This window comes from Lodderomyces beijingensis (genome assembly GCF_963989305.1).
Source record: "Lodderomyces beijingensis strain CBS 14171 genome assembly, chromosome: 3".
Lineage (NCBI taxonomy): Eukaryota > Fungi > Ascomycota > Pichiomycetes > Serinales > Debaryomycetaceae > Lodderomyces > Lodderomyces beijingensis.
The window spans coordinates 1,337,058-1,361,801 of record NC_089972.1 but is presented as its reverse complement, the minus strand read 5'-3'; the positions used below and the strand labels follow the sequence as shown (position 1 = coordinate 1,361,801).

The following is a 24,744-nucleotide window of genomic DNA, read 5'->3' as shown; positions in this document are numbered from 1 at the left end:
GCGCGTCGCTACTTAAGCGGCCGCAGAACCAAGCCCCTTAAGCTATGATTGCATTTTGATCTGCACGTGACACATCAACCCCACTGGCCTCCGTCTCGACTCGAGGTTGAGCCATGTGCCGCTCCATCTAATGGCCCATATCAGTTTGTGTGTTTGTTTGTACTGTAAGAAGTAACCATCAAGACACCCTGTGAAAGTAGGCTAACTCAAATTTGTAAAATTGACTCCTTTAGCGGGGTTTTAGCTCCTACCTCGCCCTTCTTTTCTTACCCTCCCCCCCCTTCCCCCCTGAATGTTTGAGTTGAAAAATATTCACGTTGACGAGCTTGGCCGGGGTTTTTTCCTCTCTAAAGGCTGTTACGAGTAGTGGCGGTGGTTAGCAGTAATAGTATTATAAATAGGGACACACATCCGAGCTATAGTACAAGGTGAATGCTTTCAGTCTTTTGGTCTATCTTCTTCTCTATTGTTTCGATTATATCGTATTACCAGTTTGGAGACCACATCATGTCCACTGAAAGTTTCCAATTGTTAGCTCACGACCAAAAGTACCCCACATGGGATATTAGTCCCAGTCAAGTCAAGCAGCTTGCAAAAGAACTTGCCCAGAAGGAGACGGAGCTTTTTGATCAAATTGCAAAGGTGACGGACCCCACAATCGAAAACACCTTGCAACCGTTTGCCCAGTTCTTTAATGAAAACAGTTTCCCCGAGAACCAACTCACTTTTTACCAGCACGTCTCGACAGACAAGTCCTTGCGGGACGCGTCCACCGAGGCAGAGGAGTTGTTGGACAAGAACTCAATCGAGCAGTGGTCTAGAGAAGACGCTTTCAAGACTTTTGAAAAGTTGAATGCAGCGTTGGAAAAAGCCACCTCCACTGTTGACCCGGAGTCATTGAGGTACGTTTCCAAAACCCTCACTTCTTTCAAAAGGAACGGTTTGGCCTTACCCGCGGAGCAAAGAGAAAAAGTGAAAAAATTGCAAGTAGAGTTGAGCAATTTGAAAGTGCAGTTCTCCAAGAACTACAATGAAGACGACGGCTTTATCTGTTTCACCGAGAAAGAGCTTGCTGGTGTTCCGCAGAATGTTTTGGAACAATTCCAAAAAATCGAGGAAAACGGCGAAACTAAATTAAAAGTAACGTTCAAGTACCCAGACATCTTTCCTGTTTTCAAGTACGCCGAAAATGCCGACACCAGGAAAGCTGCCAACATTGCTTATGGCAACAGGTGTGCCGAAAATGACGAGATTTTGGCCAAGATCATCCGAATCAGATACGACATTGCCAAAGAGTTGGGATACGATACATTTTCAGATTATGTTTTGGAGGAGAGAATGGCAAAGAAAAAGGACACCGTTTTGGATTTTTTGGATGACTTGAGAACTAAATTGAAACCCGTTGCTGAGAACAATTTAAAAGAGTTGAAAGAGCTTAAAAAAGCAGACTTGGAGAAACGTGGATTGGCATCCGACGACAACTTTTACGCATGGGACTTTAATTTCTACAATGAAAAGCTCTTGGCTGAGAAATATCAAGTTGATAACAATAAAATTGCCGAATATTTCCCCTTGCAGTCGACCATCGACAAGATGTTGCAATTTTACGAAATCATCTTTGACATCAAATTCGTCAAGCTTACCCCGCAATCCAATGACACCTGGCATGAAGATGTGCAGCAATACGCCATATTCCAGAACATCTCAAAGGGAGAAATCGAGCACATGGGCGCGATTTACTTTGACTTGCACCCAAGAACGGGGAAATATGGCCACGCCGCCAATTTTGGGCTTGGTCCCGGTTACTTGAAACAGGACGGCAAGACTCGCCATGCGCCAGTTACGGCACTCGTGTGCAACTTCACCAAGCCAACAAAGGACAAGCCCTCTTTGCTCAAGCACGATGAGGTGGTTACCTTTTTCCACGAGTTGGGCCACGGCATCCACAACATCTTGTCGCAGACTAAATACGCACGGTTCCATGGCACGAGCGTAGAACGAGATTTCGTTGAAACTCCATCGCAGATGTTGGAGTATTGGTGTTGGTCCAAGGACGAAATCAAAAAGTTGTCGTCGCATTACGAGACCGGTCAGCAGATAGACGACGACTTGGTTGACCAATTGATCAAGACCAAGCACGTCAACACCGGTTTATTCAATTTGCGCCAGTTGTTCTTTGGCTTATTTGACATGAAGGTGCACACGATCGACACCAAGGAGAAATTGAGCGAGTTGAATTTGTTCCAGACGTGGAATGAAATGAAGGATGAAGTCACGTTGCTTCCAAGCGATGGCAACCCGACTAAAGGCTACGCTTCGTTCGGCCACATTGCCGGAGGATATGAAAGTGGATACTACGGGTACTTGTACTCCTTGGTGTTTGCTGCTGATATCTACTATACTCTTTTCAAAAAGGATCCAATGAACACTGAGAATGGTGTGAGATACAGAGACATCATCTTGAAACGTGGTGGATCGAAAGATATAATGGAAAATTTGGAGGAGCTTTTGGGCAGAAAGCCCAACTCAGAAGCGTTCCTAAGTGAAATCTTTGGCTAAATGTTCAAAAAATAAGGAATCAGTTCCGCATCTATATATATATTTATGTATATTTATGTATATATATCTGTCTAGATTTTTTTTATCAAGAGTTGAAAGCTTGGAGGCCTGCTGTTCCCTTGGCCCAAGTGGTGTCTTCGTATGTGATTTCCTTAATAGCTTTAATCACATCATCGATCGAACCTCTCACCTGCTTCGTGGAGTCTCTCTCCCTCAACGTGACCGAGTCGTCCGGAACCGACTCAAAGTCAATGGTGATACCAAATGGTGTTCCCAACTCATCGTTTCTAGCATACCTCTTACCGATGGAGGCCGAGGAGTCGTCAATCTTGAATGGGATCTTCTCCTTCTTCAATGCAGAAGACACTTTTTTAACTAAAGGTTGGAGTTCGGCACTATTTGACAAGGGCACAATCAAGACTTTGGTTGGAGCAACAAGCGGCGGAAGAGACAACACCCCCCTCTCGGCTTCGTCTCTCCTGGCCCAAAACTGGTGCTCGAAAATGGAGTAAAGGATACGTCCAATACCAAACGAGGGTTCAATCACGTTGGGGGTGTATTCTCTAACGTGTTCGGTTTTCTTGACTTTTTCAATCTTTAAAAGATCAGAGTCCAACTGCACGGTTCCGTCAATACCCTTGATTTCGGCTTCAATCTTGGCTTTTTCCTGCAATTCTTTACTCAAATCCTCCAACTCACATTGTGTCCTCGACGTGAGCCAGTTTTCAACAGCACCAGCATCTTTTCTAAACTTGGGTCCAAATTTCTTCTTTTGGATTTCTATTTCGTATTCTTCAACTGTACGTGGTTCGTCCAACGTCTTTCTAGCAACTAGTTTTTCACCGGTTCTTGCAGCGTGGACAGTCAAGTCGTAAGCTGAACGATCGGCGCATCCAACACACTCGATCCACCCATACGAGGTTTGCAACTCGGCATCCCAACAATCCGAAGCATAATGCGCCATCTCGTTGGACATGTGTTGTCTGAACCTCAATCGACTTGGGTCAGTACCGATTTTGACCAAGAATGCGTAGATTCTAGCGATGAAATATCCCAAAGTCTCGTTATCCACCATTCCGCTGCTAACAGCTTCGCCAATGGTCGTTTCAACCAACTCACTAGATCCGGATTCTTGAACACCTTTGGGCAAGAATCTCAATTTGACATCTTTCACCTCGGCAAATTTTGGGTGCGACTTGTCTTCTGGGTCGACAAAATGTTCAATTTCAGCCATCAAAAATTCACGAACACGTAAAAGACCAGCTCTTGGTGCAATTTCATTACGGAACGACTTGCCAATCGAGGCGGACGCAAATGGCATTTTTTCATTGTTGAAATCCAACAATTTGCTAAAGTTGAGAAATTGGCCCTGAGCAGTCTCTGGTCTCAAGTAGGCCTTCAAGTTTCCCGATGGCCCAATCGCGGTATCAAACATCAAGTTGAATTCAATTGGTGGTTCCAATTTGCCTCCAGTTCCCGGGTTGGTGATGTTGTACTTTGTGATTAACTCGCCCAATTGAGGACCAGAGTACCCATCAATCTGAGCCAAGACGCTTTCGTACTCGGCAACTACTTCATCGTCCAACTTGACATTCTTAATGTCCTTGACCTTCGTTTTCCTCTTTTTCTTGTCCTCGTCCTCCTTAGCTTCTTGAATGGTTTCACCTCTAGCCAACTTGTCCCCTTTCAATCTCGACTCCAACACTTCTTCAACCAAATGGTCAGCTCTGAAAATTTCACCCGTTTTCAAGTCCTTGCACATCCAATCCGAGAATCTGTCAACGTGTCCAGAAGTCTTGAAAACGTCATAGGGAGTCAACATGGTGGCTTCGACTTCCAACATCTCCTCTTCCAAGATGAAATGCTTTCTCCATGCGTCAATCACGTTGTTTTGGAACGCACATCCTGGTGGACCAAAGTCAAATAATCCGGCAACACCACCATAGATCTCGAATGATGGGGCATAGAAAAAGCGTCTTTTCAACAATTGTTCCAAAGAATCCCTTGAAAACGGAATGTTGGTATCCTTAGCAACTGACATCTTTGCTGCTAGTTTACTGATACTTCTCTTAAATGTGCGCAAGAACAAAATTCTGGATAACAAGGTGGAAGATGTGGGTTTTGGACTGGCTTCACTGTATGACTCAAACAAAGTCCGTATTCTCTTCCTTTTTTTTCGTTTTTTTCGTTCCCTGTTTTTTTTTTCACTCCAGATTCTTTTCAAGATCCGGCCCACCACACACGACTGTAATGAGAATTGGTGGTGATGATGCTTGCTCTATCTACAAACTAAACAAAGCGCAAGAACCAGGAACCCAAAAAGGGGACTGGAGATGAAGGGTAGAGTTATAAATTGATAAAAATGCAAAAAAGGATTAACTAGTGAAGTTTATTGACTTCATGCCTCTTTGAAACTTTGATCTTCTAACAACAGTTCCTCATCGTACGAGCCATCGGACCCCATATCCAAATCATCGCCATCAGCAACCCTCCTTACCAAAATAACGAGCGCAGTCAAGGCACAAGAGATGGCAAAGACCTTGTCAAACCAGATGTCAATAAACATCACCTCTCGAATCGAAGAGCTGTTGCTCTTGGTAGAACTCCCCGAAAGGGAAAGCATCTTCGAGACCTGGTTCGAGAGGTTCTCGGGCAAGTTTGTGCGAATCAACAAGGCAGTTGCCAAGACGTAAACCCCAAGCACCTCAGCCACGAGCAAGTGTTTGAGCCAGTTCTTGGCCGTGCGCGATTCTTGCAGCTGGAAAGGCAAGAGACGGCTGAATGACTTGAACGTCGTCAAGACATTTGTGAATGAGCAGCAGAACAAGCTGCCCGACAAGATAAAGCTGAGCTGGTTCACCAACTGAGTTTCCGACATGGGGATGTTTTGAAAGATGGACAAGATGATTTTGGATATGGTGATTGCCAATGCGTCCTTTGTCGATGGCGCTTCTTCGTTGGAATCAATGACTTCGGAGTGCACTCCGTCATCGTAGGACGATGGCGAGCCATAGGCGTAAAGTAAAGGGAGCTTGATCAAAAAGACATTGACGATTCTGTAGATACAGTATATTGCAAGGATGCTGTTGCCAAAATTAAGCATCTTGTCGATAGAATTGTAGCTGCCGGTGTCAACTTCTAGTTGATTCCGGTACCTGTGAATCGAGTTTGTCAAGTCATTGTACAATGTTTTCTTCAACCGCTGCAAGGAGTCAATCTCTTGCTGGATTTCATCTTCTTCCGACATGCTGCTGCCCTGCGCTAAGTTTGCAAACGATTGAACGCGGTTGAGTATCGATCCAATTTTTTTCTTTGATTTGGACATTAGGATGTTATCAAAGGATTTGTTTTGCTCAGGCAAATTGTAAAAAGTGCCACCGGAGACGGACTGCATTTTAGATAGCTCATTCTGCCGCTTAAACAAGAGCCCTTGCGTGTTGTTTAGGTTTTGGATTGCCCAGTTGATGTCATTTTCTCCAATCTCCTTGCATGAAGATGGTCGCGGATGGTGACTCCGAATCTTGCCCATTATCCATTGGTACGAGATCATTTTGTACGGGGTCGATATGGAGCCTATACCAGAGAGTATGGCCAAGATGGTGATGCCAACAATCGAGACCTCGTTGATTTTCCTCTCGATCAAGTTCCGGGTATTGGTGTTTTGGTTAGATCTGGGACTGAAATCCTGAGTTAAATCGCCGCACTTGTGCAAAATGACGAACCAAACGCCAAATAGACAGATTGTCGCCCCAAAGCGGGCACCTGTGGCGCGCATTGGCACTAGATCCTGGTTCACCAATAAGCTGATACTGCAAAGGGGCAACACACACGCAAGGATGACCATCAACGAGTCAATTGTAAACTTGAACAAAATCAACCTTGTCTCGACGGCAAAGTAGTCGCCCAACTCGCACATCATTAGTAGTATCAACCCAAAGCTGAATGAAACGGATATGCTAAACAATAACCCTGTTGCCAACGTTCTCGTTTTCTCGAACCGGCTCGTGCCTTGCTCCCATTTGGAGGTTTTGTGGTCAAGTTCGTCATCTTGGATATTCGAAACATCCACTTCTGCAATGGTTAAATTATATGGTCGTCGAAGCTTTTCGTGGATAAAAGTGTTTATCTGGTTGACGGGGATTGCCGTGGACGTGGAGTACTTTTGTATGAGATTCTTATTGTAGACAAATGAGTGAACCCAAAAGGTTGTGGCCAGTAGGAACGAAAAGTATGCAATGATACCCAGGACTGACATTTCGATTGAAAAAAAAAAATGACAACAGCAATGGCAACAGCAACTACGACAACAGTAACAGCAGCGGCAGGAGACCCTTCATTGAGCTGAGAAGTGTAAAGTGCTTGAAGTGTCAGAGATTGTGATAAGGAGATTTCTTGCAGATGAAAAGAGACTACCAGTAATTCCAATCCCAATTCTCAAGCTGCAAGGTGGAAAAAAAAAACACCAAAAAAAAAATCGAGAAAATCGTTCAGGGAGTATCTTAAAAAAAATTTGCAAAAGTCCTTCAGCAAGAGCCGGAGATTGAAAGAAGACACCTATCTAGCCTTATCACAGACCAGCGAGGATGCCGATGCGTTTGAAATCCGAAAGGAGAATGAGGAAGTTCCTCGTCGAGCAGTTGAAAGCCCGTAAACAACACGGAGCTAGAATCGCACAGGGAGGTAAAGTCAAGACCGAAAGTGAATTACAAAGTCTAAACCTTGCCCCGCAGGTATTCATCTTCAAGAACTTGTTCAGTGGGCAAATACTATACTCACAAGTTCCCGCTTACCACCAGGATCAGCTCGATCATCAATTTTGGAATCCCAACTGGCAAAATCGGAAACCATCGCGGAGACAGGACTTGTGGAAGATCATGTGTATTGCCAATTTTAACAACTACGAGTACTCCGAAGCTGCGTATAAGGGGTTGCTTTTGTTGAGGCAGTTGCGGTCGCTGAAGGAAGCCAATGAAATGAGAAGGAAAAACGATGATGGGAATATTTGGTATTCGGGCCAGTTCAGGCCGACGTATTCGCAAGAGGCGGTGGCTGACTTGTCGCATGTCATTGACGAGTTTGAGTTGGAAGGCACGAAATTATACTGGGAAAACGAGTGGAGGAAAGGCGATGAAAAACACTGGAACTTGGACTTGGTCGAGCACGACAAGTTGCCTGTTCATGGACCTCAACAACAGACGATAATGTTGGATGTGATGAGGGCTAGAGCAGTGGAGGAGTTTGCGCGACAAAGAGAGCAGTTGCAAGCCAACTCTGCTTGAAAAGTTGCAAGAGCCTAAAGAAAATAGATGCTAGCTAGCCACATTTTTATCTTGTGTTTTGTAAATAGATGGAAAAAAAAAAAATTATTACATATCTATGGGTTTCAGTTTCGTAGCTCACAGACCAAAGCTTGCTTCCTTATTGATCTGCTTCAACAAGTCCAAAATCGCACTCTCCTCGCCATCCTCTAAGCTCAATAGTTTTATGCTTAGACTTTCCAAAATGGTGATCAACTCGTTGACGTGTTCATCTATTTTACTGTACCCTTCCAAGGTGGAAAAAGTCTTGCTGCCTCTCAAGTACTTCAATAGATTCACAGCCTGCTGTAAAAATCCATGAAACTCAATCACTCGGGCTCTGACTTCCTCATCCTCGGAGCTGATGAAATGGCCAAGGCAGCCGATGCTGTACTTGATGACGTTAAAGAGCTGCAAATACCAAAACCCAGAGGCGACAATCGCCAACTTGGTGCTCTGCTTTTTATCGCTTGCGGCTGATTTGTCGGAAGCGGCAATCAACAAGGTGAAGGAGTAGAAGATAAACTGCGAAGGGAATTGGAAGCTCTTGGTCGTGGAAAGCTGGTCCATTTCGGTTTGCAAGTAGTAGCTTTGAGCGTTGGCAAAGGGGATCAAGTCCTGCAAATGGGGCTCAGAAACGTACTTCAAGCTAACGTCCTTGGTCAAACTTCCAACCCAGCGTCCCAAGGCTCCCGAGATATTTTTCAACTCTGCACTCGTGTTTTTGAGAATGGAGTCCACCAACGAATCTTGAATTTTCGCGAGCGAGATGTAGTGATTGATTAGCGCCAAGTTTTCCTCCGAGTAGACGCTATTGGTGATGGCCCTGTCCTCAAAGTAGTCGTATTTGGGAAACTGGGACGGTTTTCGCACTAGCACGCTTAATTCCTTATCCAAGTTGTGCGTTGACCAAAAGATTCTCTCAACTCGAATATCGTCGAGCTTTTTATGCAACTCAAATTTAACAATAGCTCTGTTTAGTATCCCCACTAGGTTCCACACCAAGTCAAGTTTAAATCTCGTTACCCCGTACAAGGACAACAAAAGCAAAAGCTCAAACACTTCCGGGTTGAACGCTGCAAATGATAAATCAAGAATGTCGAGGATATTTTCGCTGCTCTTGGTTTTGAAGTAGCTTTCGTAGTTGCCCGTCAAGCACTTCATGTCATACAAGACACACCCGATACTCAATAGGAGGTAGACGTCCAAGTTCACTATCGAGTCTTTGCTAAAATCAATCTTGCCAAGTCGGCTCAAAAAGTCGTCCTTGTTGACAAACGGGTACTTGTGTCCAAAATTCTCAAAGAAATTCAAAGCAAAAGTAATGGGCAAGCTCTTGTCAGTTATGCCTCTGATGGCGATAAACTCATCCTTTAACTTATTTGACTCCACGCTGTTTGAAGTGATTTTAAAGTTGATCTTGTCGACAATGTTGTCCTTAACTCTCTCCCTCGCCCGCCTTGCACTGGATGCCAACGCAGCAGTAGGGATTTGGAAATTCTTCTGCATTTCCCTCGCTCTTATACTTTCATCGGTTGCTGCGTCGTTTGCTAACAAAGAAGACACAGACATCAGCTTGAATCCTGGAAGTTTTGTCGCAATCGGCTGATGATGATGATGATGATGATGATGGTGATGATGAGGATTCAACGCCGGGAGAATCGGCGCATCTTGATTGAGGTCTGCATCTGCACCTGCACCTGCACTTGTTTCCACGCCAGAGCCTTCGTTGGTTTTTCTCCGTTTCTTGCTCCTGTCCACGTATTCACAGTCGGATCCCGTTCTTTCGCAATGCGAGCATTTTGGATAGGTCCTGCTACACTTCTTCTTGAGGCGATAGCATCTGTTGCAATTACTTGGGTGATGGCTGCTGGTGCTCTCGACTTCGGGCGAGCTAGACTTTGACTTTGAATGAAATTTTGATTTTGAATCTGAATCTAAATTTGACGCTGGCTTTGACTCTGACTTTGACTTTGCTTTGCCTGATAACGGAGGCAAAACTCTTGGTTCTCCCGAGACAATCAGAGCTGGTGTTTTGAGATCATCGAATAGATTCTCCTTCGGTAGCAAAGGAGTCCGGAGGTTTGATTGATTCAGCTGCACCTTTGTCGTGAGTCGGAACTTACTGGCGACGGCGCCATTGCCCATCAGCTTGTTATAACAGAAATCCATAACCATTTGTCTCTACTCCTCAAAGGGTGTGGTGCTTGGTTGATGACGAAAAATTTTGCTGCTCTAGAAACAGCGCCTTGAGAGTGTTTTAATAATCAAAGCAGAAGAGAAAAATAAAAAAAAAAATCTCCAAAACGGCTCCACTCCGTTTGTTGCGCAATCGAGTAACTGTGGCGGCCCCCATGGCAAAGACCCAACTCCCTTTCTTTTTTTGCCCCTGGGATCCTTGACCTCATATATATAGCCACTTGAGTGGGTGTGGCCCCCAAGTGAGATAACCCCTTGGCTTTGTTGAATAGATGAATAGGTCTTTTTGCATCTTAAACTTGGGCGGTGCGGCTCGGGGTATTAACTACCTATCTCGTCGATGACACAAAGATTAGAGCCGACCGAAGGTGGCCATTTGTCAGTTTGGCAATCGGCCAGCGGTGTATCTGGACTCTACCCACGGTGTGTGAGAGTAAGGAGTGTGGCAATGTCTGTGTGTCGCAGAGTGTGTCTATGTGCGTGTAGACGTAGCAACTGGCGGCGGCCATTTTAGAGAAAATTTAGGGCAAGTAATGAGGCGGATGTTTGTCCTGCCGCATCCCGCTGGAGAGGCAAACCTCGGGTCTCTGCAACCGCAACCAAGCCTTTTTAAAACTACAGTCTTCCTTTGAGAAGGGTTTTCTCGGTTCAAGCTTGAAATTCGAAAAGCGTGTGTTTAAACACTGACATATCTCTCCTAAGTGGCAAAAAAAAACAGAAAGGACTGTGTCTCTTGTTGTGGAAAGATTGTGGATCTTTGCTGTGGGGAACTGTGGCGGCGGCGATGGCGATGGTGGTGGCGGTGTTGGTCCCGCAAAAATGGCAAAAAGCTCACGACCGCCGCTCCAAAGTCCGACGCCGCACCCAGGCCATTGCCTCACTCACTCACATAGGAAAGTTTTTCCTACTATTTACGCGCTAACAGACTCACTTTCATCCATCCCCTCCCCTCTAGTCAGTCTTGGAATGAAACGTGCCAAACCAGTCAATCATTTGGTCATTGTACCCTGTCACGGTATATGGAAAGGCGGCGATCCATACCAACGGGAATCGTGGCACTTGGCTCCGTTCCAAATACAAGGAAATGACCACTTGTGTTTCATAGAGCATCTTCAGCTAGCATTTGACGAGACAGCCAAGGACCCCAGCGCATGTATGGTTATCTCTGGCGGTGAAACTAAACAAGAAGCGGGTCCAGTAGCTGAAGCGACCTCGTACTTTCAATTGCTCGAGAAAATGGTGCCTGGCCCACAAAAGCACCGCCGCATCATCTTGGAGAACCGGGTCACGACGGAGGTTCACGCACGAGATTCGTTTGAAAACGTCATCTACTCAATATGTCGATTCTACGAGCTTTTTCAAACTTATCCCACGAGAATCACCATTGTGGGATTCGAGTTCAAGCGACACAGGTTTCTCAACCTCCATTTGGCCACGGCGTTGGGATTGGACAAGGAGAAAATCGTATACTTGGGAAATGCGCCCAGTCCTAGTGGACTCACCTCCGAGGAAACACTCGTGTATTTCAAAGACATTGACGCCAATGAAAAAGCCCATGCGACGGACTTGTTTGCTCGCGACTGGTATGGCACCCGGGAAAGTTTGCGAGCGAAAAAATTGAAGCGCAATCCTTTTGCAAGACGTCATCACTACGCATCATCGTGCCCCGATCTCGCTCGGTTTCTAGAGGCAATAGACGACGAAACAGATTCTGATAAATCAAACGAAGAAATACGAGAGTTGCTAAAAGATGTTCCATGGAGTCTTAACAACGAAATTTAGACCCTTTTATGTTCTTCCTTACTTTATGTTTTCTTTTTATAGAAATATACTATTTATACAAGTTTAGAGAACCAACAAAAGAATCCATCATCGCTTTAGTTTTGTTTTTCTTTTTTTTTTTTCTTGTTCTATACTTTTTGCTTTTTCAACGTTCTCCTCTTTTGAACAGCTTGACTCAATTTGGTCAACATATCCACTGTAGTGTCCCAGCCAACGCAGCCGTCCGTGATGGAAACACCGTACTTCAAGGCCTCCTTTCCTTGTCCTGAAGGAGGCATCGATTGCTTGCCCTCATTCAAGTGCGATTCAATCATGACCCCGATAAGAGTATCTTCGCCGTTGCTAATCTGTTCCGCCACGGCTTCCAACACCTTCGGCTGATTTCGATAGTCCTTTTGTGAATTGTCATGCGAGCAGTCAACCATCAACTTGATGTTTGGGTCGGTCGACTTGCCAATGGCCTCCTTGGCAGCCTTGACCGAGTCACAGTCGTAGTTTGTAACCTTCTTGCCGCCTCTCAAAATGATGAAACAATTGTCATTACCTTTTGTAGTGGTGATGGCAGCAGTACCGTTTTTAGTGACACCCATAAAATGGTGGCCCTTTGACGACGCCTGAACCGCATCCAAGGCAACCGCCAAGCCACCATCAGTACCATTCTTGAACCCAATTGGGAACGACAACCCGGAAGCCAACTCTCTGTGCAACTGCGACTCGGTGGTTCTAGCGCCAATAGCGCCAAAACTCAAAAAGTCGGAAAAGTATTGAGGCGAAATTGTGTCCAACATCTCTGAACCAATGGGCAAGCCCGACTTGGTCAAGTCAGAGTACAACTGACGCGAAATCCTCAAGCCGCGGTTGATGTCAAAGGAATTGTCCACGTCAGGGTCATTGATCAAGCCTTTCCAGCCAACAGTTGTCCTTGGCTTCTCCAAATATGCACGCATGACAATGCACAAGTCATCCTTCAACTCGTCGCTCAACTTCTTCAACCTCGTGGCATACTCCAAGGCGGCCTTGGTATCATGAATCGAGCAAGGTCCAACAATAACTAAACACCTGTCATCGTGGCCTTTCAAAATCTGGCCCGCCTCAAAACGCCCTCTTATAACAACGTCCAAGCTTTCTGCAGAAGCCCTGATTTCGTGCTGCAAAAGGGCAGGAGGGATTAATGGATCGTACCCCAAAATTCTTGTATCGTCGTATTCAGATGGTATTGGTGTCTTACTCATAATATGAGTTTGATGAAAAAAAAAAATTTTTTCTAATGGATATGAGGATGAAAAAAAAAAAACTCTTCTTCAGATCCAAATGGTCAAGAATACAGACGTCTGATATACTTTGTAAAAGTTGGAGAAAAGGGAGGAGAAAGAAGAGGAAGAGTAAAAAGAAAAAGAAGGAAAGGAAAAGGGAAAGAGGATGGAATTATTACTCATAATTTCTCCGAAGCACGTTGTGTTAGTCATATTTTGAAACAGTTAGGTTAGCACCGACTGTATAGTATTACCAGTAATATAATTATTGCCAGGAGAGAGAGAAAGAGAGAGAGAGAATTTTTCAAATTTTTCACTTGGCCCCCCCACACACACCCACAGAGACATCACATCAGGGCATCACATCATTCACACACAGCAAAGCACTACACGAACATAGAACAAAGAAAAGAAAGAAAGAAAAAAGAGCAAAAAGAAAATCTGAACCTGGAAGCAATAAGCATCGGAAAGGGAAAGCGGAAGCGGAAGCGGAGCAGGAGTCCAACCACTGCTGAGTCTGTAGCGAAAAACAAAATAAAAACAAAAACCCCCCACCCTTTCAGAGCAACACACACCCTGAAACGTGTCAAGTGTATACGTATATGCCCATGATGTTGTGTATTACGGGTTCCTAGAGAGAGGCTAGTGTGCAAATCTTGCATTAAGCAATGTACATGTCTCGCTCAGGCGAGATCTGCTTTAAAATTCCAAGTGTAGTGACTCCCGATTGTTTCAACAAAGTGACAGTTGTAGACTTCCTATTCTGGTAATATCCGACGCTTGCAACTGTTTTTTACTTTTTTTTGATTTTTTTTTTTTGCTTGTTTGGTTGTTTGTTTGACTCTCTTGTTAGGGACTAGAAAGGCTTATCAGTAGTTTTGCAGACTGTTGAACAGCAGCCAACAGACAACAGACGACAACAGCCAGCAATCAATTACTGGTACGTCGCATGATTCAATGCTTTTGGAACTAACGAACCAGCGCAAGATTTTCATATCATTCTTCATTTTTGGGCTCTTAAACAATATCCTCTATGTCATCATCTTATCAGCAGCAATTGACCTAGTGGGCTCAGCTACACCGAAAGCCCTGGTGCTATTGGCAGACGTGGTCCCTTCGTTCGGCTTTAAACTAGTTGCTCCCTTTTTCATCCACTTGATTCCGTACAAGGCACGATTGCGGATCCTTGTTGCGCTAAGCAGTGGCGGCATGCTTCTCATCTCCTTGACCTCCAAGGACTCAATCGCCATCAAAATCATCGGAATCATGCTTGCGTCATTGTCATCTGGCATGGGCGAAGTCACTTTTTTGCAATTGACCCACTATTTCACTGAAGATGCCGTGGGCGGCTTCTCGAGCGGCACGGGAGGAGCGGGACTCTTTGGCAGTTTTTTGTTTTTGCTCTTTACAAACATCATGGGCATTCGAGTATGGGTGGTGCTCTTGGCGTTTGCAGTGGCGCCATTGGGGTTCTTGGCCACTTACTACTTTGTGCTTCCTACGCCTAGCCACGAGTATCATTCTGTGGGGAATGAGGAGCCCATGCCCATGAGCGAACCTGAGCAGGAGGAGGTGTTTGTAATGTCTGAGAATCAAGACAAGTACACCGACTTGAAGCACCACATCCGCACGACCATGGAGAAAATCAAGCCCTTGTTGGTACCGTTCATGCTCCCCTTGGTGACTGTCTACATTGCAGAATACGTCATCAACCAAGGCATTTCACCTACACTACTATTCCCACTCGACGAGCTTCCGCATTGGCTATTTGCCTCCTATCGAGACATCTACGTCGTCTACAACTTTTTGTACCAATTGGGGGTATTTATCTCTAGAACATCAGTCACGTTTGGCATTAGGATCCGCCACTTGTACTTGTTGTCAATCCTTCAAGCAATCAACGTGGTGATCACCTTGGTCCAATCCGTCTATGATTTCCCATTCACCAAGATTTGGTTGCTTTTAGCATTGATCATCTACGAGGGTTTATTAGGAGGCGCCGCATACGTCAACACGTTTGTTTCCGTTAGAGAGCAAGTGCCACAATCTCAAAGAGAGTTTTGCATGGGGAGTGTCAGCATTAGCGATAGTTTGGGGATCGTCTTGGCTGGATTGATCAACTGGTGGTTGGAACCGACATTGTGCGATTGGCAGGTGCAAAGAGGTCGAGACTGGTGCTTAAAAGGTGGTTCGGCGTAGCATCTTGTAGACAGATATTTAAATTATTATTTAATAGAACAACAAAAGTCATTTCGAAAGTGGGATTGGGGCTGGGGGGAAGTGCTGAGCCGCGCGCGGATTGCATGGGATTGGATTCGATCGACAAGCAAACTCTCACTTATTCCCGCGAACTAGTGGATAGCGAGACTCCCGGCCCACGTCACGGACTTTGGCATTGACAGCACTCACCACCACTCACAAAGACACATGAATGCAGTAAGACGGTTTCATCTCCGGTCACCATGGTCCAGCAGGTTCCCATACTCTCAATTGAGAGCCGCAAGACGCCTCAAGTCGGACTTTGCCTTTGTTTTCGACATTGATGGAGTGCTCATCAGAGGCAAGAAGCCAATCGCCGAGGCCAGATCGGCATTGGAGCTGTTGAACAAGAACAAGATCCCCTACATATTGATGACCAACGGAGGAGGCGTGTTGGAGAGGGAGAAAGCCAATGAAGTCACCCGCATCACCAACTGCTCTAAAATCAACCCGCTTCAAGTTGTTCAAAGCCATACGCCCATGAAGGCACTAACGAGAGATAAAAAGTTCCAACGTGTGCTTGTTGTGGGGGGCGATGGCGACAACTCGAGGCAAGTTGCGTACGAATACGGGTTCAAAGACGTTGTGATGCCTATTGACATTGTCAAGGCTAACAAATCGGTCTCGCCGCATTGCATGTACACCACCCACGACTTTGAGCTCTACGCCAAACCCGTTGACTTGGACAAACCCATCGATGCAATCTTGGTGTTTAATGACCCGAGAGATATGTCGTCTGATATTCAGATTGTTCAAGATTTGCTCAACTCGCAAAACGGCGTATGTGGGACTAAAAGGAGCATCAAATCAGTGGCGGACCCTACCGAGCCTTCGATCCCGATCTTGTTCAGCAATAACGATTACGTTTACGCCAACGATTTCCCCTTGCCTCGATTCGGACAGGGAGCATTCAGGATCATCACGGAGACGCTTTACAACCACACCAACAAGCTCGAGCCTCTGCAGAATCTCCAATCGTTGATCATGGGCAAACCGTTCAAATTGCAGTACGATTTTGCTCATCACGTGCTCATTGATTGGAATGAAAAAATCCTGTCTGGCGATACGGAGTCGCAGCAGATCTTGCCCTATTTGGGCGAAGTGCCTGAGCAAACCCCGTTCAAGAAGATCTACATGGTGGGAGACAACCCCGAGTCCGATATCAAGGGCGCGCATGATCATGGGTGGGAGTCCGTGTTGTTGAGAACGGGCGTTTACAAGGACGAAGACTGGGATGACATTATTGCGAGACCTAGCGTTGGAGTGTTTGACAATGTCGAGGACGCTGTAAAGCACGTCTTGAGGGCAAACGGTGTTTCTGCGTGAATTATGCGAAAAATGGGATCAATTAGATGTGTTTTTTTTTGATAGACGAGATAGATTATATATTTAAAGCCTCTGCGTGTGTTGATCCTTGGGCTAGAACTCTCTTTTTCTTTTATCTGAGACAACTGGGATAACTGGGATAACTGGGATAACTGGGATAACTGAAGCCATGTACAGCGTTAAAGGCTGGACTCCGATTGGAAGTTTGAATTTACCTGAATATGGTTCACTCCAATCTCTTCCTTCACGCGTTTAAACCTGAGTTCTCCGTGACACGATATTTTGTAAAACTCTAAGCTTTGAGCTTTGTTGTAGAAGAAGCGTAGTGCGGTTGTTGATCAAACCGCGCAAGTTCTGCAGACGAAAGAAAGACCTAGATTCAACACCCACGATAACCGTTGCGATTCTTTTCGTTTTCTTTATTTTTTTGTAAGCCTGCGGCTATGGAACAGGAATCGTGAAATCACTTCCAAACCAATAACCGCCCGCGTCATGGACGTTTATGGACGTTTTTTTTCACCAGCGCTAACAATAAAGATAGATGAAAGAGCTGGAGGAGTTAGGACATAATGCAGCGCAACCAAACATTTTTCACTGTTGGGAGATAACCCATACTTCGAAAGAGACGCGTCTCGTTGGAGATCATTCCCACTTTCAGCCACAAAGCGTTCGCGATCAAACGGGAGGAGCGGGGGAGGGGGAGAGGCGGAAGAGACGGTCTTTAACGCTGGCAATCTTACATGCAAACCAACTCGTTGGCGATGTGTCAACATTCAGTTAAAAAAAATAAAAGGGTTATCGTTTTGAGCCCCGCGTTTCGAACAGGGTGTTTCATCCTCGTCTGGTAGGGTCGTTCAACAGGGTCGCCCTTCGCCAAAAGATACAAAAAAACTTAACGCTTCTTTTTGATTTTTGTTCTGTAGTGGTTTTACACAAGAAAATGGTCTGTCGGTTGATCTGCCGATCCGGGTTTATGCTTGGCTCATAACCAGCGCGAGCGTCTTTCTCAATACATAGCCAAGTTTCCCATGGGTGCTCGCCAGAGTTTTTTTTTGCATTGCATTGCATTGCACATGTGGGGAAGGTCATTGCAGATCAAGCGTTGGGTGGTGATCAGATGCGTTTTACAAAGCTGAAATCTGTTCCCGTCCAAGCCTCCAGGACTAAATTCTAGTTGACGACGAACGAGGGCAATTTCGTCGCTAAGAGAGAAAGAGAGATAACACCCTGTTCCAGAACCCTTGATCAGATAAATTTTAATTCTCCAAACGACAAACCACGAGATAGGTGGACCCTTTCAACAGATGTGCTGAAAATATTTAGGAGATTTTTCAGTGGGGGTGGCCTATTTTCTCACCAGCTTTGTCTGCACGAATGGGGCATCACATGGTTCCCTTCCACGGATCAATCGCCAACAAAGATCTCGATCTTGAGAAAGTTTTTACGAAACATGTCGAATAATAAAGGTGTTACCCCTTTTGAAAAAAAAAAAAAAAAAAAAGGAAAGGCGAGTTTTCCCGGTCTTGTCTTGTTCTAGGCCGGGTGGGATTTTTACAATTTGTCGCATGCTTTCGATTGTGTTCCCCCCTCCCCTTCCCCCTGCTGTCCCGTATTGGCTGCCAGCAATCGTCAAACTATCAAAAAAAAAAAAAAAAAAAGAAAACCAGGCTTGCGATCGACTAGAGGATTTCTGTTGTTGTTGAAGATGAAAGCGTATCAATCTATGCAATCTAGGAGAAGATCTCCTTCCTATTGTAGTTGATTTGTTGAGGAAAAATAAAAAAAAAAGAGAATTATCCCAAGGACGACGCATCGTCGCTGGTTATATTTGCCTCGTGCAAAGACACTTCAGATTTAACAGGCCCAGCATCATCCGGTTAATCCAACAACCATTGACGGCTCCCTCATTAAGTTCAGGGGTGTGTTTTCAATTACGCAAGCACGCGTTTTGTGGTACGATGCAAGAGTCAAACAGGAAGAAACATCAACATTGCAAGACCCCTCCTCTTCTTCCACTCTTAAAGCATCTATGATGCAATTGTCTGAATAAATCTTAACTGGCCCTGGATATAAACTCGCCTGCGCTAGCCATGCAAATTTTGGAACGCTAGAGCATGTGCATTGTCGACAAAGGGTTAGGGGGGCTGTTTTCTTGGAACTTTGCTAAAAATAAAAAATGAGGCACCACTGGTTGCGTCCCTTTCACAACAATTGCGACGAACAGGACTCACTCTGACTTGAACATAAAAAAACAACTCTCATCATGAAGCAATCTCAATATATGAAAAAAATCACCTGCAAGAAAGATCTGGAATTACTAAACGTTTGAGAGCCAAATAAAGAATCTCGTATATTCTTCCGAGGTAATTGATTATAAAATTGTCAATCTCGTACTCTCTAGTGCAACAGCTGCAAAAACAAAAAAAAAAAAAAAGAGAACGTAAGACATCCGCCCCGGTTTTTTCAAATTTGTGCTCGTTACCGCAACAGCCTCTCCCTCTCACGATTCTCCACCACGGGCTCGCAGAGTCGGCGCCAATCTCCGTATTGTGCATGCGGAAACTCACATTTCATAAGCCAATTCTCTAGGGTTTTGAGGATAAAGGTCGAACAAAATGGTGGTGCTCACCTTGTAGACGACGATGGATGTGCATATGACGACGCTGGCACGCTTTCAATCGTTGGAAACTTGTGCGGCAGATCACCTCATCTCCGCATACTACTAAAACAGCTCACGTACAGAGTTGCTATTTGATGATTCCATTTCTCTTCTGAAAAAATGGAGTCCATTTTTTTCATTTATTGACTTTGGGCAAAACAATCTAGCTGGCTCAATACCCAACGTCGAGCACCATCGTCGATCTCCCCACTTTCCAAAAACCACGTACTTGACTACAGACAAAAAAAAAAACGTTTGATGGCACTACGAATACTCCTTTTTTTTACGACTTTAAATCTTGCTGGATGAATACAAGACAAAGAAGTGACGAGAACGTGGAAGCAGTGACGAAATCGTAATTCCGAGATCCCGCGATGATTTATGTGCATATGCCCCTTATGGGTAGTTAGTCACATCGTCACTCGAAATTGTCCGACACCACCACTACCAAAATAGTCTGGCCTTTTAGTCCCTTATTTTTTTGCCTGGTTATAAGCGAGATACGTAGGGATTGCACCTCTGCATGAGAAGGGCTTGACCGTAGAACCCGTTTGACAAAAATAAAAGTTTGGGAAAAAAAGGGTAAGAAAAATCTTGATGTCTGCATCTCACCGTAAGGGGCTTAAAGGGAAAAATGAATGCACCAGGAAGAATTTGTTGAGGAGAAAGGAAGATTCACGGCTTATCCCCGATTGCTCTTGACTCACATTGGGTCTGTTTCACCATGCATATGAACCTTGATACATATAGCAGGAAAAACGTGCGTGTCTACTACAATCTCCACGTACATGGAAGGATTCAGCTATTGTGCCAATCACGATGTTGAGTCTCAAAAAAAAGAAAAAACCAAGAGAGGGAGGGAGAGCTGGTTAAACGAAAAGATACAAGCATCTGAAATTTGCAAAAACTGGATGCTCTCTTGTTTGGCGAAAATGGGACAAGTTATAAACACAGTTTCAAGGTGGGAGAGTGCATGAAAGTTCTTGCCATAACCCACAACATGTTGTAGCTGTTGGTATTTTTTGATAAATATCAGGAGGCGAAAAAAAAAAGCGAGACAGCTTCAGGGCGACTGGAGCTGCGTCGATGTCTATGCACCCGCTCAGGCGTGGGGCGAAAACGACGGTGGAGGCGGAAACAGCATCGACGATAAATGAGCATCTTGCTACTCGACTTGGCCGTTAATAGTCTTTCCTGTTTTTTTGCTTCTTGTTTGTCTCCACCCAAGACGAAAGCTCAACGAGAGATTAAAATTGTGTTCTATTTTGGGTTTTCAACGGGTTTAAACGTTCTAACGTACTAGTACAAATTAGCTGAGAAACGTCGTCCTAAATTTAGTCTAATGCCGTTAAGAAACAAAACAAGAAGATCTGCATATTTGTTTCTTCGCACTAGACGATGTATGTCGGATAACACAAAAAAGAAGCGCAATTTTGTCCTTCACCGTCAGGTGCGAGCAGTCACAGATTTAGGACAAGAGACATGTCCAAGGATCTTGAAAGGGAAGGTTAAAAATATTCAGGTTGAGGTGAATATGCGCAGAGGGGGCAAAAAAGTAGCAATTGACGTAGGAGGGTAAAGAAAGTATCCGGTTAGCAAACCACGCAGGATCACTTGTCGTTCCCAGCGACGCCACTACGAAGTGCTACAATAAAAAAAAAAAGAAGAGAAGGAGAATCATGTGGGAAAGTAGCTGGCTCAGCACACTGCCTGCATTAATCTCACGAAACTCGCCTTTATGAACATTGCACGATTGCTCATGCTCGATATTTCCATCAGCAGTGGATCTTGCCGAGTAACTTACTATCGACGACACTATCTGTGAATTTCGAAGAGGTATAAATTTTCTTTTAGCGTGAGAACAAACAACAGCAAAGACAAAACTAGAGAAAACAATAGAGAGAGAGAGACAGTTGTGATTATGCAGGTGCAAATCATTAATACAGATCCTTTTTTGTGACCACGCTATTGTTTTGCTCATGACACTTCAAAAACAATTCCAGCTTAGACGGCGCTGGTCCTCCGTCTCCAGAAAGCCAAGAGGCTTCATCATATGCTACTTCCAAAGCGCGTCCAGAGAAAGCAATAATGGAGTCCTGCCCCAATTCTCAAAGAACACTCAACCTTTGTTTTTTACTGCCAGTGTAAGTATTACACATATTAAATTTAGTATCAAAGAATTAGATGTATTATCAAAGAAATTCAACCTGCCAAAACAAAATAGCTATAATCAGCGAAATGACGGAGGGAATCGTAGAATCAGTAGCAAATATTAAAAAGAATAAAAAAGCATTGCGTTTTATAAGAATTGAATATTTTTTGTTTTGTGTGTTTGTTTCTTGTATATCGTGTTGGTGATCTATCTAATCCCAATAGTTTTACTGGCGAACTAACGGTCTAGGGGGCATGATGGCGTTGACGTAGCTGCCCAATGGTGGAATGATTGGCGGTGGCAACGAGATACCTTGGTGGGTTCTAGCTGCCATGTGTGGAAGTTGTTGTTGTTGTGCTGGTGGTGGTGGAGGTGGGTGAGAAGCATGGACAAATCCACTAGCGTCGAGGGAAGCATGTGTAGGTGGAGGAGGTTGGAAAGCAGCTTGTAGGTGGTGGTATGGGTAATTTTGCACTGGTAGCGATTGTGATTGTGGTAGTGGCGGTGGAGGTATTTGTCCAACGTTAAATTCTGGCGATTGTTGATGATGGTGACCAACATTTGCATGTATTCGCGAGTTCATCACACTAGCCAGTAAGAGACTCTCATTCATCAAGTGTTTCTTTATGCTTATCCTTCTTCCATTCTTACCCTTGGTGACTCGATTATTCAACACTTCTTCAGCTGCAAGCGCAGCACCCTTCCTCTTGACTAGTTTCGCATGGTACAACCCACAAGCATTGCATAAAGTTCTCACGCCCTTTGGACCTCTTCTCCACTCGGGAGTCTCAGTAGTGCCGCAACGATGGCATCTGTTTGTTTGGCGTGGGACAACTTCAGCAAGTGCACCGTTGAATCCATGTTGATGCTGGTATTGTTGCTGTTGCTGTGGTTGCTGTGGTGGTTGCTGTTGTGGTTGCTGTTGTGGTTTAACTGGTTGAGGTTGAGGAGCATAGTATACTGGATTTGGTGGAGCAAAAGCTTGAGCTTGTGGCTGTGGAGATGGTTGATACTGATGAGGCAATGGTGGTGAGGAATGGTAGTGGTGCGATTGAATAGTTGGGCTCACTGAAACCGACACCACTGAGCCTCTATGGTGGGAGATTTGGGACGGGCTGGGCAACAGTTTCACCGCGGTCTTGGGTAATGACGAAATGCTAGGGATGGAGATTGGTGCTGCAACTTCTGATTTCTCCTTGTGGGATAAAGCGGGAGAAGGCAACTTTGGGATCTGGTGGTTGTAGCTGGCACTAGCGCTGTTGGCATTGGCGTTGGCGCTGTTGTTGGAGTGGGCAAAAGTATAGTTGAAAGGGGTGGATGCAGCATGAAGAGCTAGACTTGGAAGCTGAGGTTTGGCAGCTGGTGTTGCCAAGGAGGGGGCAAGACCATACGGCCTCTGGGTCAACTCCGTAATCGAGGGCAACTTGATGGGAGTCGTTGTGGTGGGGAGTGTAGTAGACATTATTTGCAGCCTATTAGTTAACAGATTGGAATAGAACTCACAATCTACACAAAAATTGGCAAAGTAAATGGGAAAGGAAGGGAAGGGAAGTCGCGGGTATTTATATATGAATGAAATAAAAATTAGAGTGAAACTGTTGGCAAGAGATCACCATCATCATCATTACCTCGCATTGTGCAACTGTCACCCACTCTCTCTCTACCTGTGATTTTTGCATACAATGCACAAGTTGGAGATAGACGCACAGATAGATAGATAGAGATAGAGAGTAAGATAGATAGTAAGATAGATGGAGATAGAAAGCAAAAAAATAGTGACATAATGGCTGAGAGAAACAGACAGAGTTAGAGAGCTTAGATGAACATGATAATAAACTGTACAGAATAAGAAATTAAAAAAAAAAAAAAAGAAAGAGGGTAATGGTACATAACCATAACTCTAACAGATATTTCAAATCAACAATCTATTTGATTTTGGCACCTCAGGATTAATTTTATGCAACTCCAGTTAAGTTGCAAAAAAAAAAAAGGTTTGGTTGCGAAATTTGTTAAATTGGGAGGACAAAAAGAAACTAAGATATTATATAAAAAAAAAAACTAAAAAAAAAAGTCTTCTCTGCTAACCTCTTAGCCCTTGGCACATTAAGAATTTCAAAATGGAAATAGAAACAACCAAAGAACCACAAAAAAAAAAAAAAGAACCCACTCGTCATCATTTTCGAAACGGTATCTCAGCTTATTCGATGGAGAGGCAGAGAGAGTAAGAGAGAGTGTGTGTGAGAGAAAGAGTCTGGGAAACAAGGAGTAAACGGGAGAGGGGGAGAGAGATGCACGAGAATCACCAAATGCCTTTTTTTCACCGCTGTACATAACAATCAGAAAAAGAGGTACAGGAGGAATAAAACTTGCTCACTGCAGAAGACAATTCGCTGGTGGATGACCTCCTTACTTTCCAATCTGAGGTTGTTGAGACAAAAAGTGGCGGCAGACATAACAACAAAACAAAAAAAAAGACAAGGAAGAGAGGTGCAGGTGTTCCAGTGGTGGTACCAGTACCAGCAGTAGCATTGTGAAAGAGAGAGGGGGAGGGGGCGGGGAGAGGGCGTAGAGGAGGAGAATTCTCAAGAAGGACAGCCATTCCGATAGAATCAAGCTGATATTACCAAAATTAGCATACGACTTGTCATCTTGTTGTAATAATTTCTCTATATACACCTGAAAGAAGCTTAAAATAGTAGTCGATAGGACGATCAATCTTCCCCAATATACTATTTAGTGTCTCTGTATGTGTGGGTATAGGCAGACGTTGTTTGATTGGCAGTAGCAGTAGTACCCTTTTCTTTCTTCCCTCCATCAATCTGTCAAATTTATTAAACTTCAATTTTGTCTTTAGTTTTTAGTGCCAACAACAACTCGCCCTTTTTTTTCTTGTCCGCGGTGAGTTTTTTTTTTCTGCTGCTGCTGCTGCCCGTCCATCCCCCAGCTTCTCACCGATCTCTCGCTGCGTGGCGAGCCGAGCTTGGAGCAACAGAAAGAACAAAAGAACAAAAAAAAAAAAGAGACGATGACGGTTACGGTGACGCGGGAAGGAGTGTGCGAGCGGAAGGAGCGCCACTTCTACAACAGCAACACTGTGACATTTTTTCATCCATGGTTGACCTTCCAGATAAGAAAATACTCGAACCTAATCAGCCGAGAGTCAGTACAAGGCGTGTATCAAGCATGTCCCCCCCTCTCTCTTAATCTTTCTTCCTCGGTCTGTTGCTGCCGGCCCTGGCCCTGGCCCTTGCATGTACT

General features: G+C 44.7%; 10 protein-coding genes across 10 annotated transcripts; 5 read left to right on the top strand and 5 right to left on the bottom strand. All coding sequences in view use genetic code 12, as the record gives it.

Annotated features, from left to right (window-relative positions):
* Nucleotides 1–507: 507 nt before the first annotated feature.
* LODBEIA_P26650 (uncharacterized protein) lies at nucleotides 508–2,559 on the top strand (the record flags this gene model as incomplete). Its single annotated transcript, XM_066972689.1, has 1 exon — nucleotides 508–2,559. The coding sequence occupies one exon, from the start codon at nucleotides 508–510 to the stop codon at nucleotides 2,557–2,559; it is 2,052 nt and encodes a 683-aa protein (XP_066829603.1).
* An 85-nt stretch (nucleotides 2,560–2,644) lies between these two features.
* LODBEIA_P26640 (uncharacterized protein) lies at nucleotides 2,645–4,600 on the bottom strand (the record flags this gene model as incomplete). Its single annotated transcript, XM_066972688.1, has 1 exon — nucleotides 2,645–4,600. The coding sequence occupies one exon, from the start codon at nucleotides 4,598–4,600 to the stop codon at nucleotides 2,645–2,647; it is 1,956 nt and encodes a 651-aa protein (XP_066829602.1).
* A 357-nt stretch (nucleotides 4,601–4,957) lies between these two features.
* Nucleotides 4,958–6,814, bottom strand: LODBEIA_P26630 (uncharacterized protein; the record flags this gene model as incomplete). Its single annotated transcript, XM_066972687.1, has 1 exon — nucleotides 4,958–6,814. One exon carries the CDS (start codon nucleotides 6,812–6,814, stop codon nucleotides 4,958–4,960), a length of 1,857 nt encoding a protein of 618 aa, XP_066829601.1.
* A 334-nt stretch (nucleotides 6,815–7,148) lies between these two features.
* Nucleotides 7,149–7,838, top strand: LODBEIA_P26620 (mitochondrial 54S ribosomal protein mL67; the record flags this gene model as incomplete). The annotated part of the gene is made up of 1 exon (XM_066972686.1): nucleotides 7,149–7,838. The coding sequence occupies one exon, from the start codon at nucleotides 7,149–7,151 to the stop codon at nucleotides 7,836–7,838; it is 690 nt and encodes a 229-aa protein (XP_066829600.1).
* Nucleotides 7,839–7,955: 117 nt separating this feature from the next.
* LODBEIA_P26610 (uncharacterized protein) lies at nucleotides 7,956–10,034 on the bottom strand (the record flags this gene model as incomplete). Its single annotated transcript, XM_066972685.1, has 1 exon — nucleotides 7,956–10,034. The coding sequence occupies one exon, from the start codon at nucleotides 10,032–10,034 to the stop codon at nucleotides 7,956–7,958; it is 2,079 nt and encodes a 692-aa protein (XP_066829599.1).
* Nucleotides 10,035–10,874: 840 nt separating this feature from the next.
* On the top strand, nucleotides 10,875–11,837 carry LODBEIA_P26600 (uncharacterized protein; the record flags this gene model as incomplete). Its single annotated transcript, XM_066972684.1, has 1 exon — nucleotides 10,875–11,837. The coding sequence occupies one exon, from the start codon at nucleotides 10,875–10,877 to the stop codon at nucleotides 11,835–11,837; it is 963 nt and encodes a 320-aa protein (XP_066829598.1).
* Nucleotides 11,838–11,965: 128 nt separating this feature from the next.
* LODBEIA_P26590 (uncharacterized protein) lies at nucleotides 11,966–13,069 on the bottom strand (the record flags this gene model as incomplete). Its single annotated transcript, XM_066972682.1, has 1 exon — nucleotides 11,966–13,069. The coding sequence occupies one exon, from the start codon at nucleotides 13,067–13,069 to the stop codon at nucleotides 11,966–11,968; it is 1,104 nt and encodes a 367-aa protein (XP_066829597.1).
* A 978-nt stretch (nucleotides 13,070–14,047) lies between these two features.
* Nucleotides 14,048–15,289, top strand: LODBEIA_P26580 (uncharacterized protein; the record flags this gene model as incomplete). The annotated part of the gene is made up of 1 exon (XM_066972681.1): nucleotides 14,048–15,289. One exon carries the CDS (start codon nucleotides 14,048–14,050, stop codon nucleotides 15,287–15,289), a length of 1,242 nt encoding a protein of 413 aa, XP_066829596.1.
* A 228-nt stretch (nucleotides 15,290–15,517) lies between these two features.
* On the top strand, nucleotides 15,518–16,675 carry LODBEIA_P26570 (uncharacterized protein; the record flags this gene model as incomplete). Its single annotated transcript, XM_066972680.1, has 1 exon — nucleotides 15,518–16,675. One exon carries the CDS (start codon nucleotides 15,518–15,520, stop codon nucleotides 16,673–16,675), a length of 1,158 nt encoding a protein of 385 aa, XP_066829595.1.
* A 5,037-nt stretch (nucleotides 16,676–21,712) lies between these two features.
* LODBEIA_P26560 (uncharacterized protein) lies at nucleotides 21,713–22,948 on the bottom strand (the record flags this gene model as incomplete). Its single annotated transcript, XM_066972679.1, has 1 exon — nucleotides 21,713–22,948. One exon carries the CDS (start codon nucleotides 22,946–22,948, stop codon nucleotides 21,713–21,715), a length of 1,236 nt encoding a protein of 411 aa, XP_066829594.1.
* Between the last annotated feature and the right edge of the window lie 1,796 nt (nucleotides 22,949–24,744).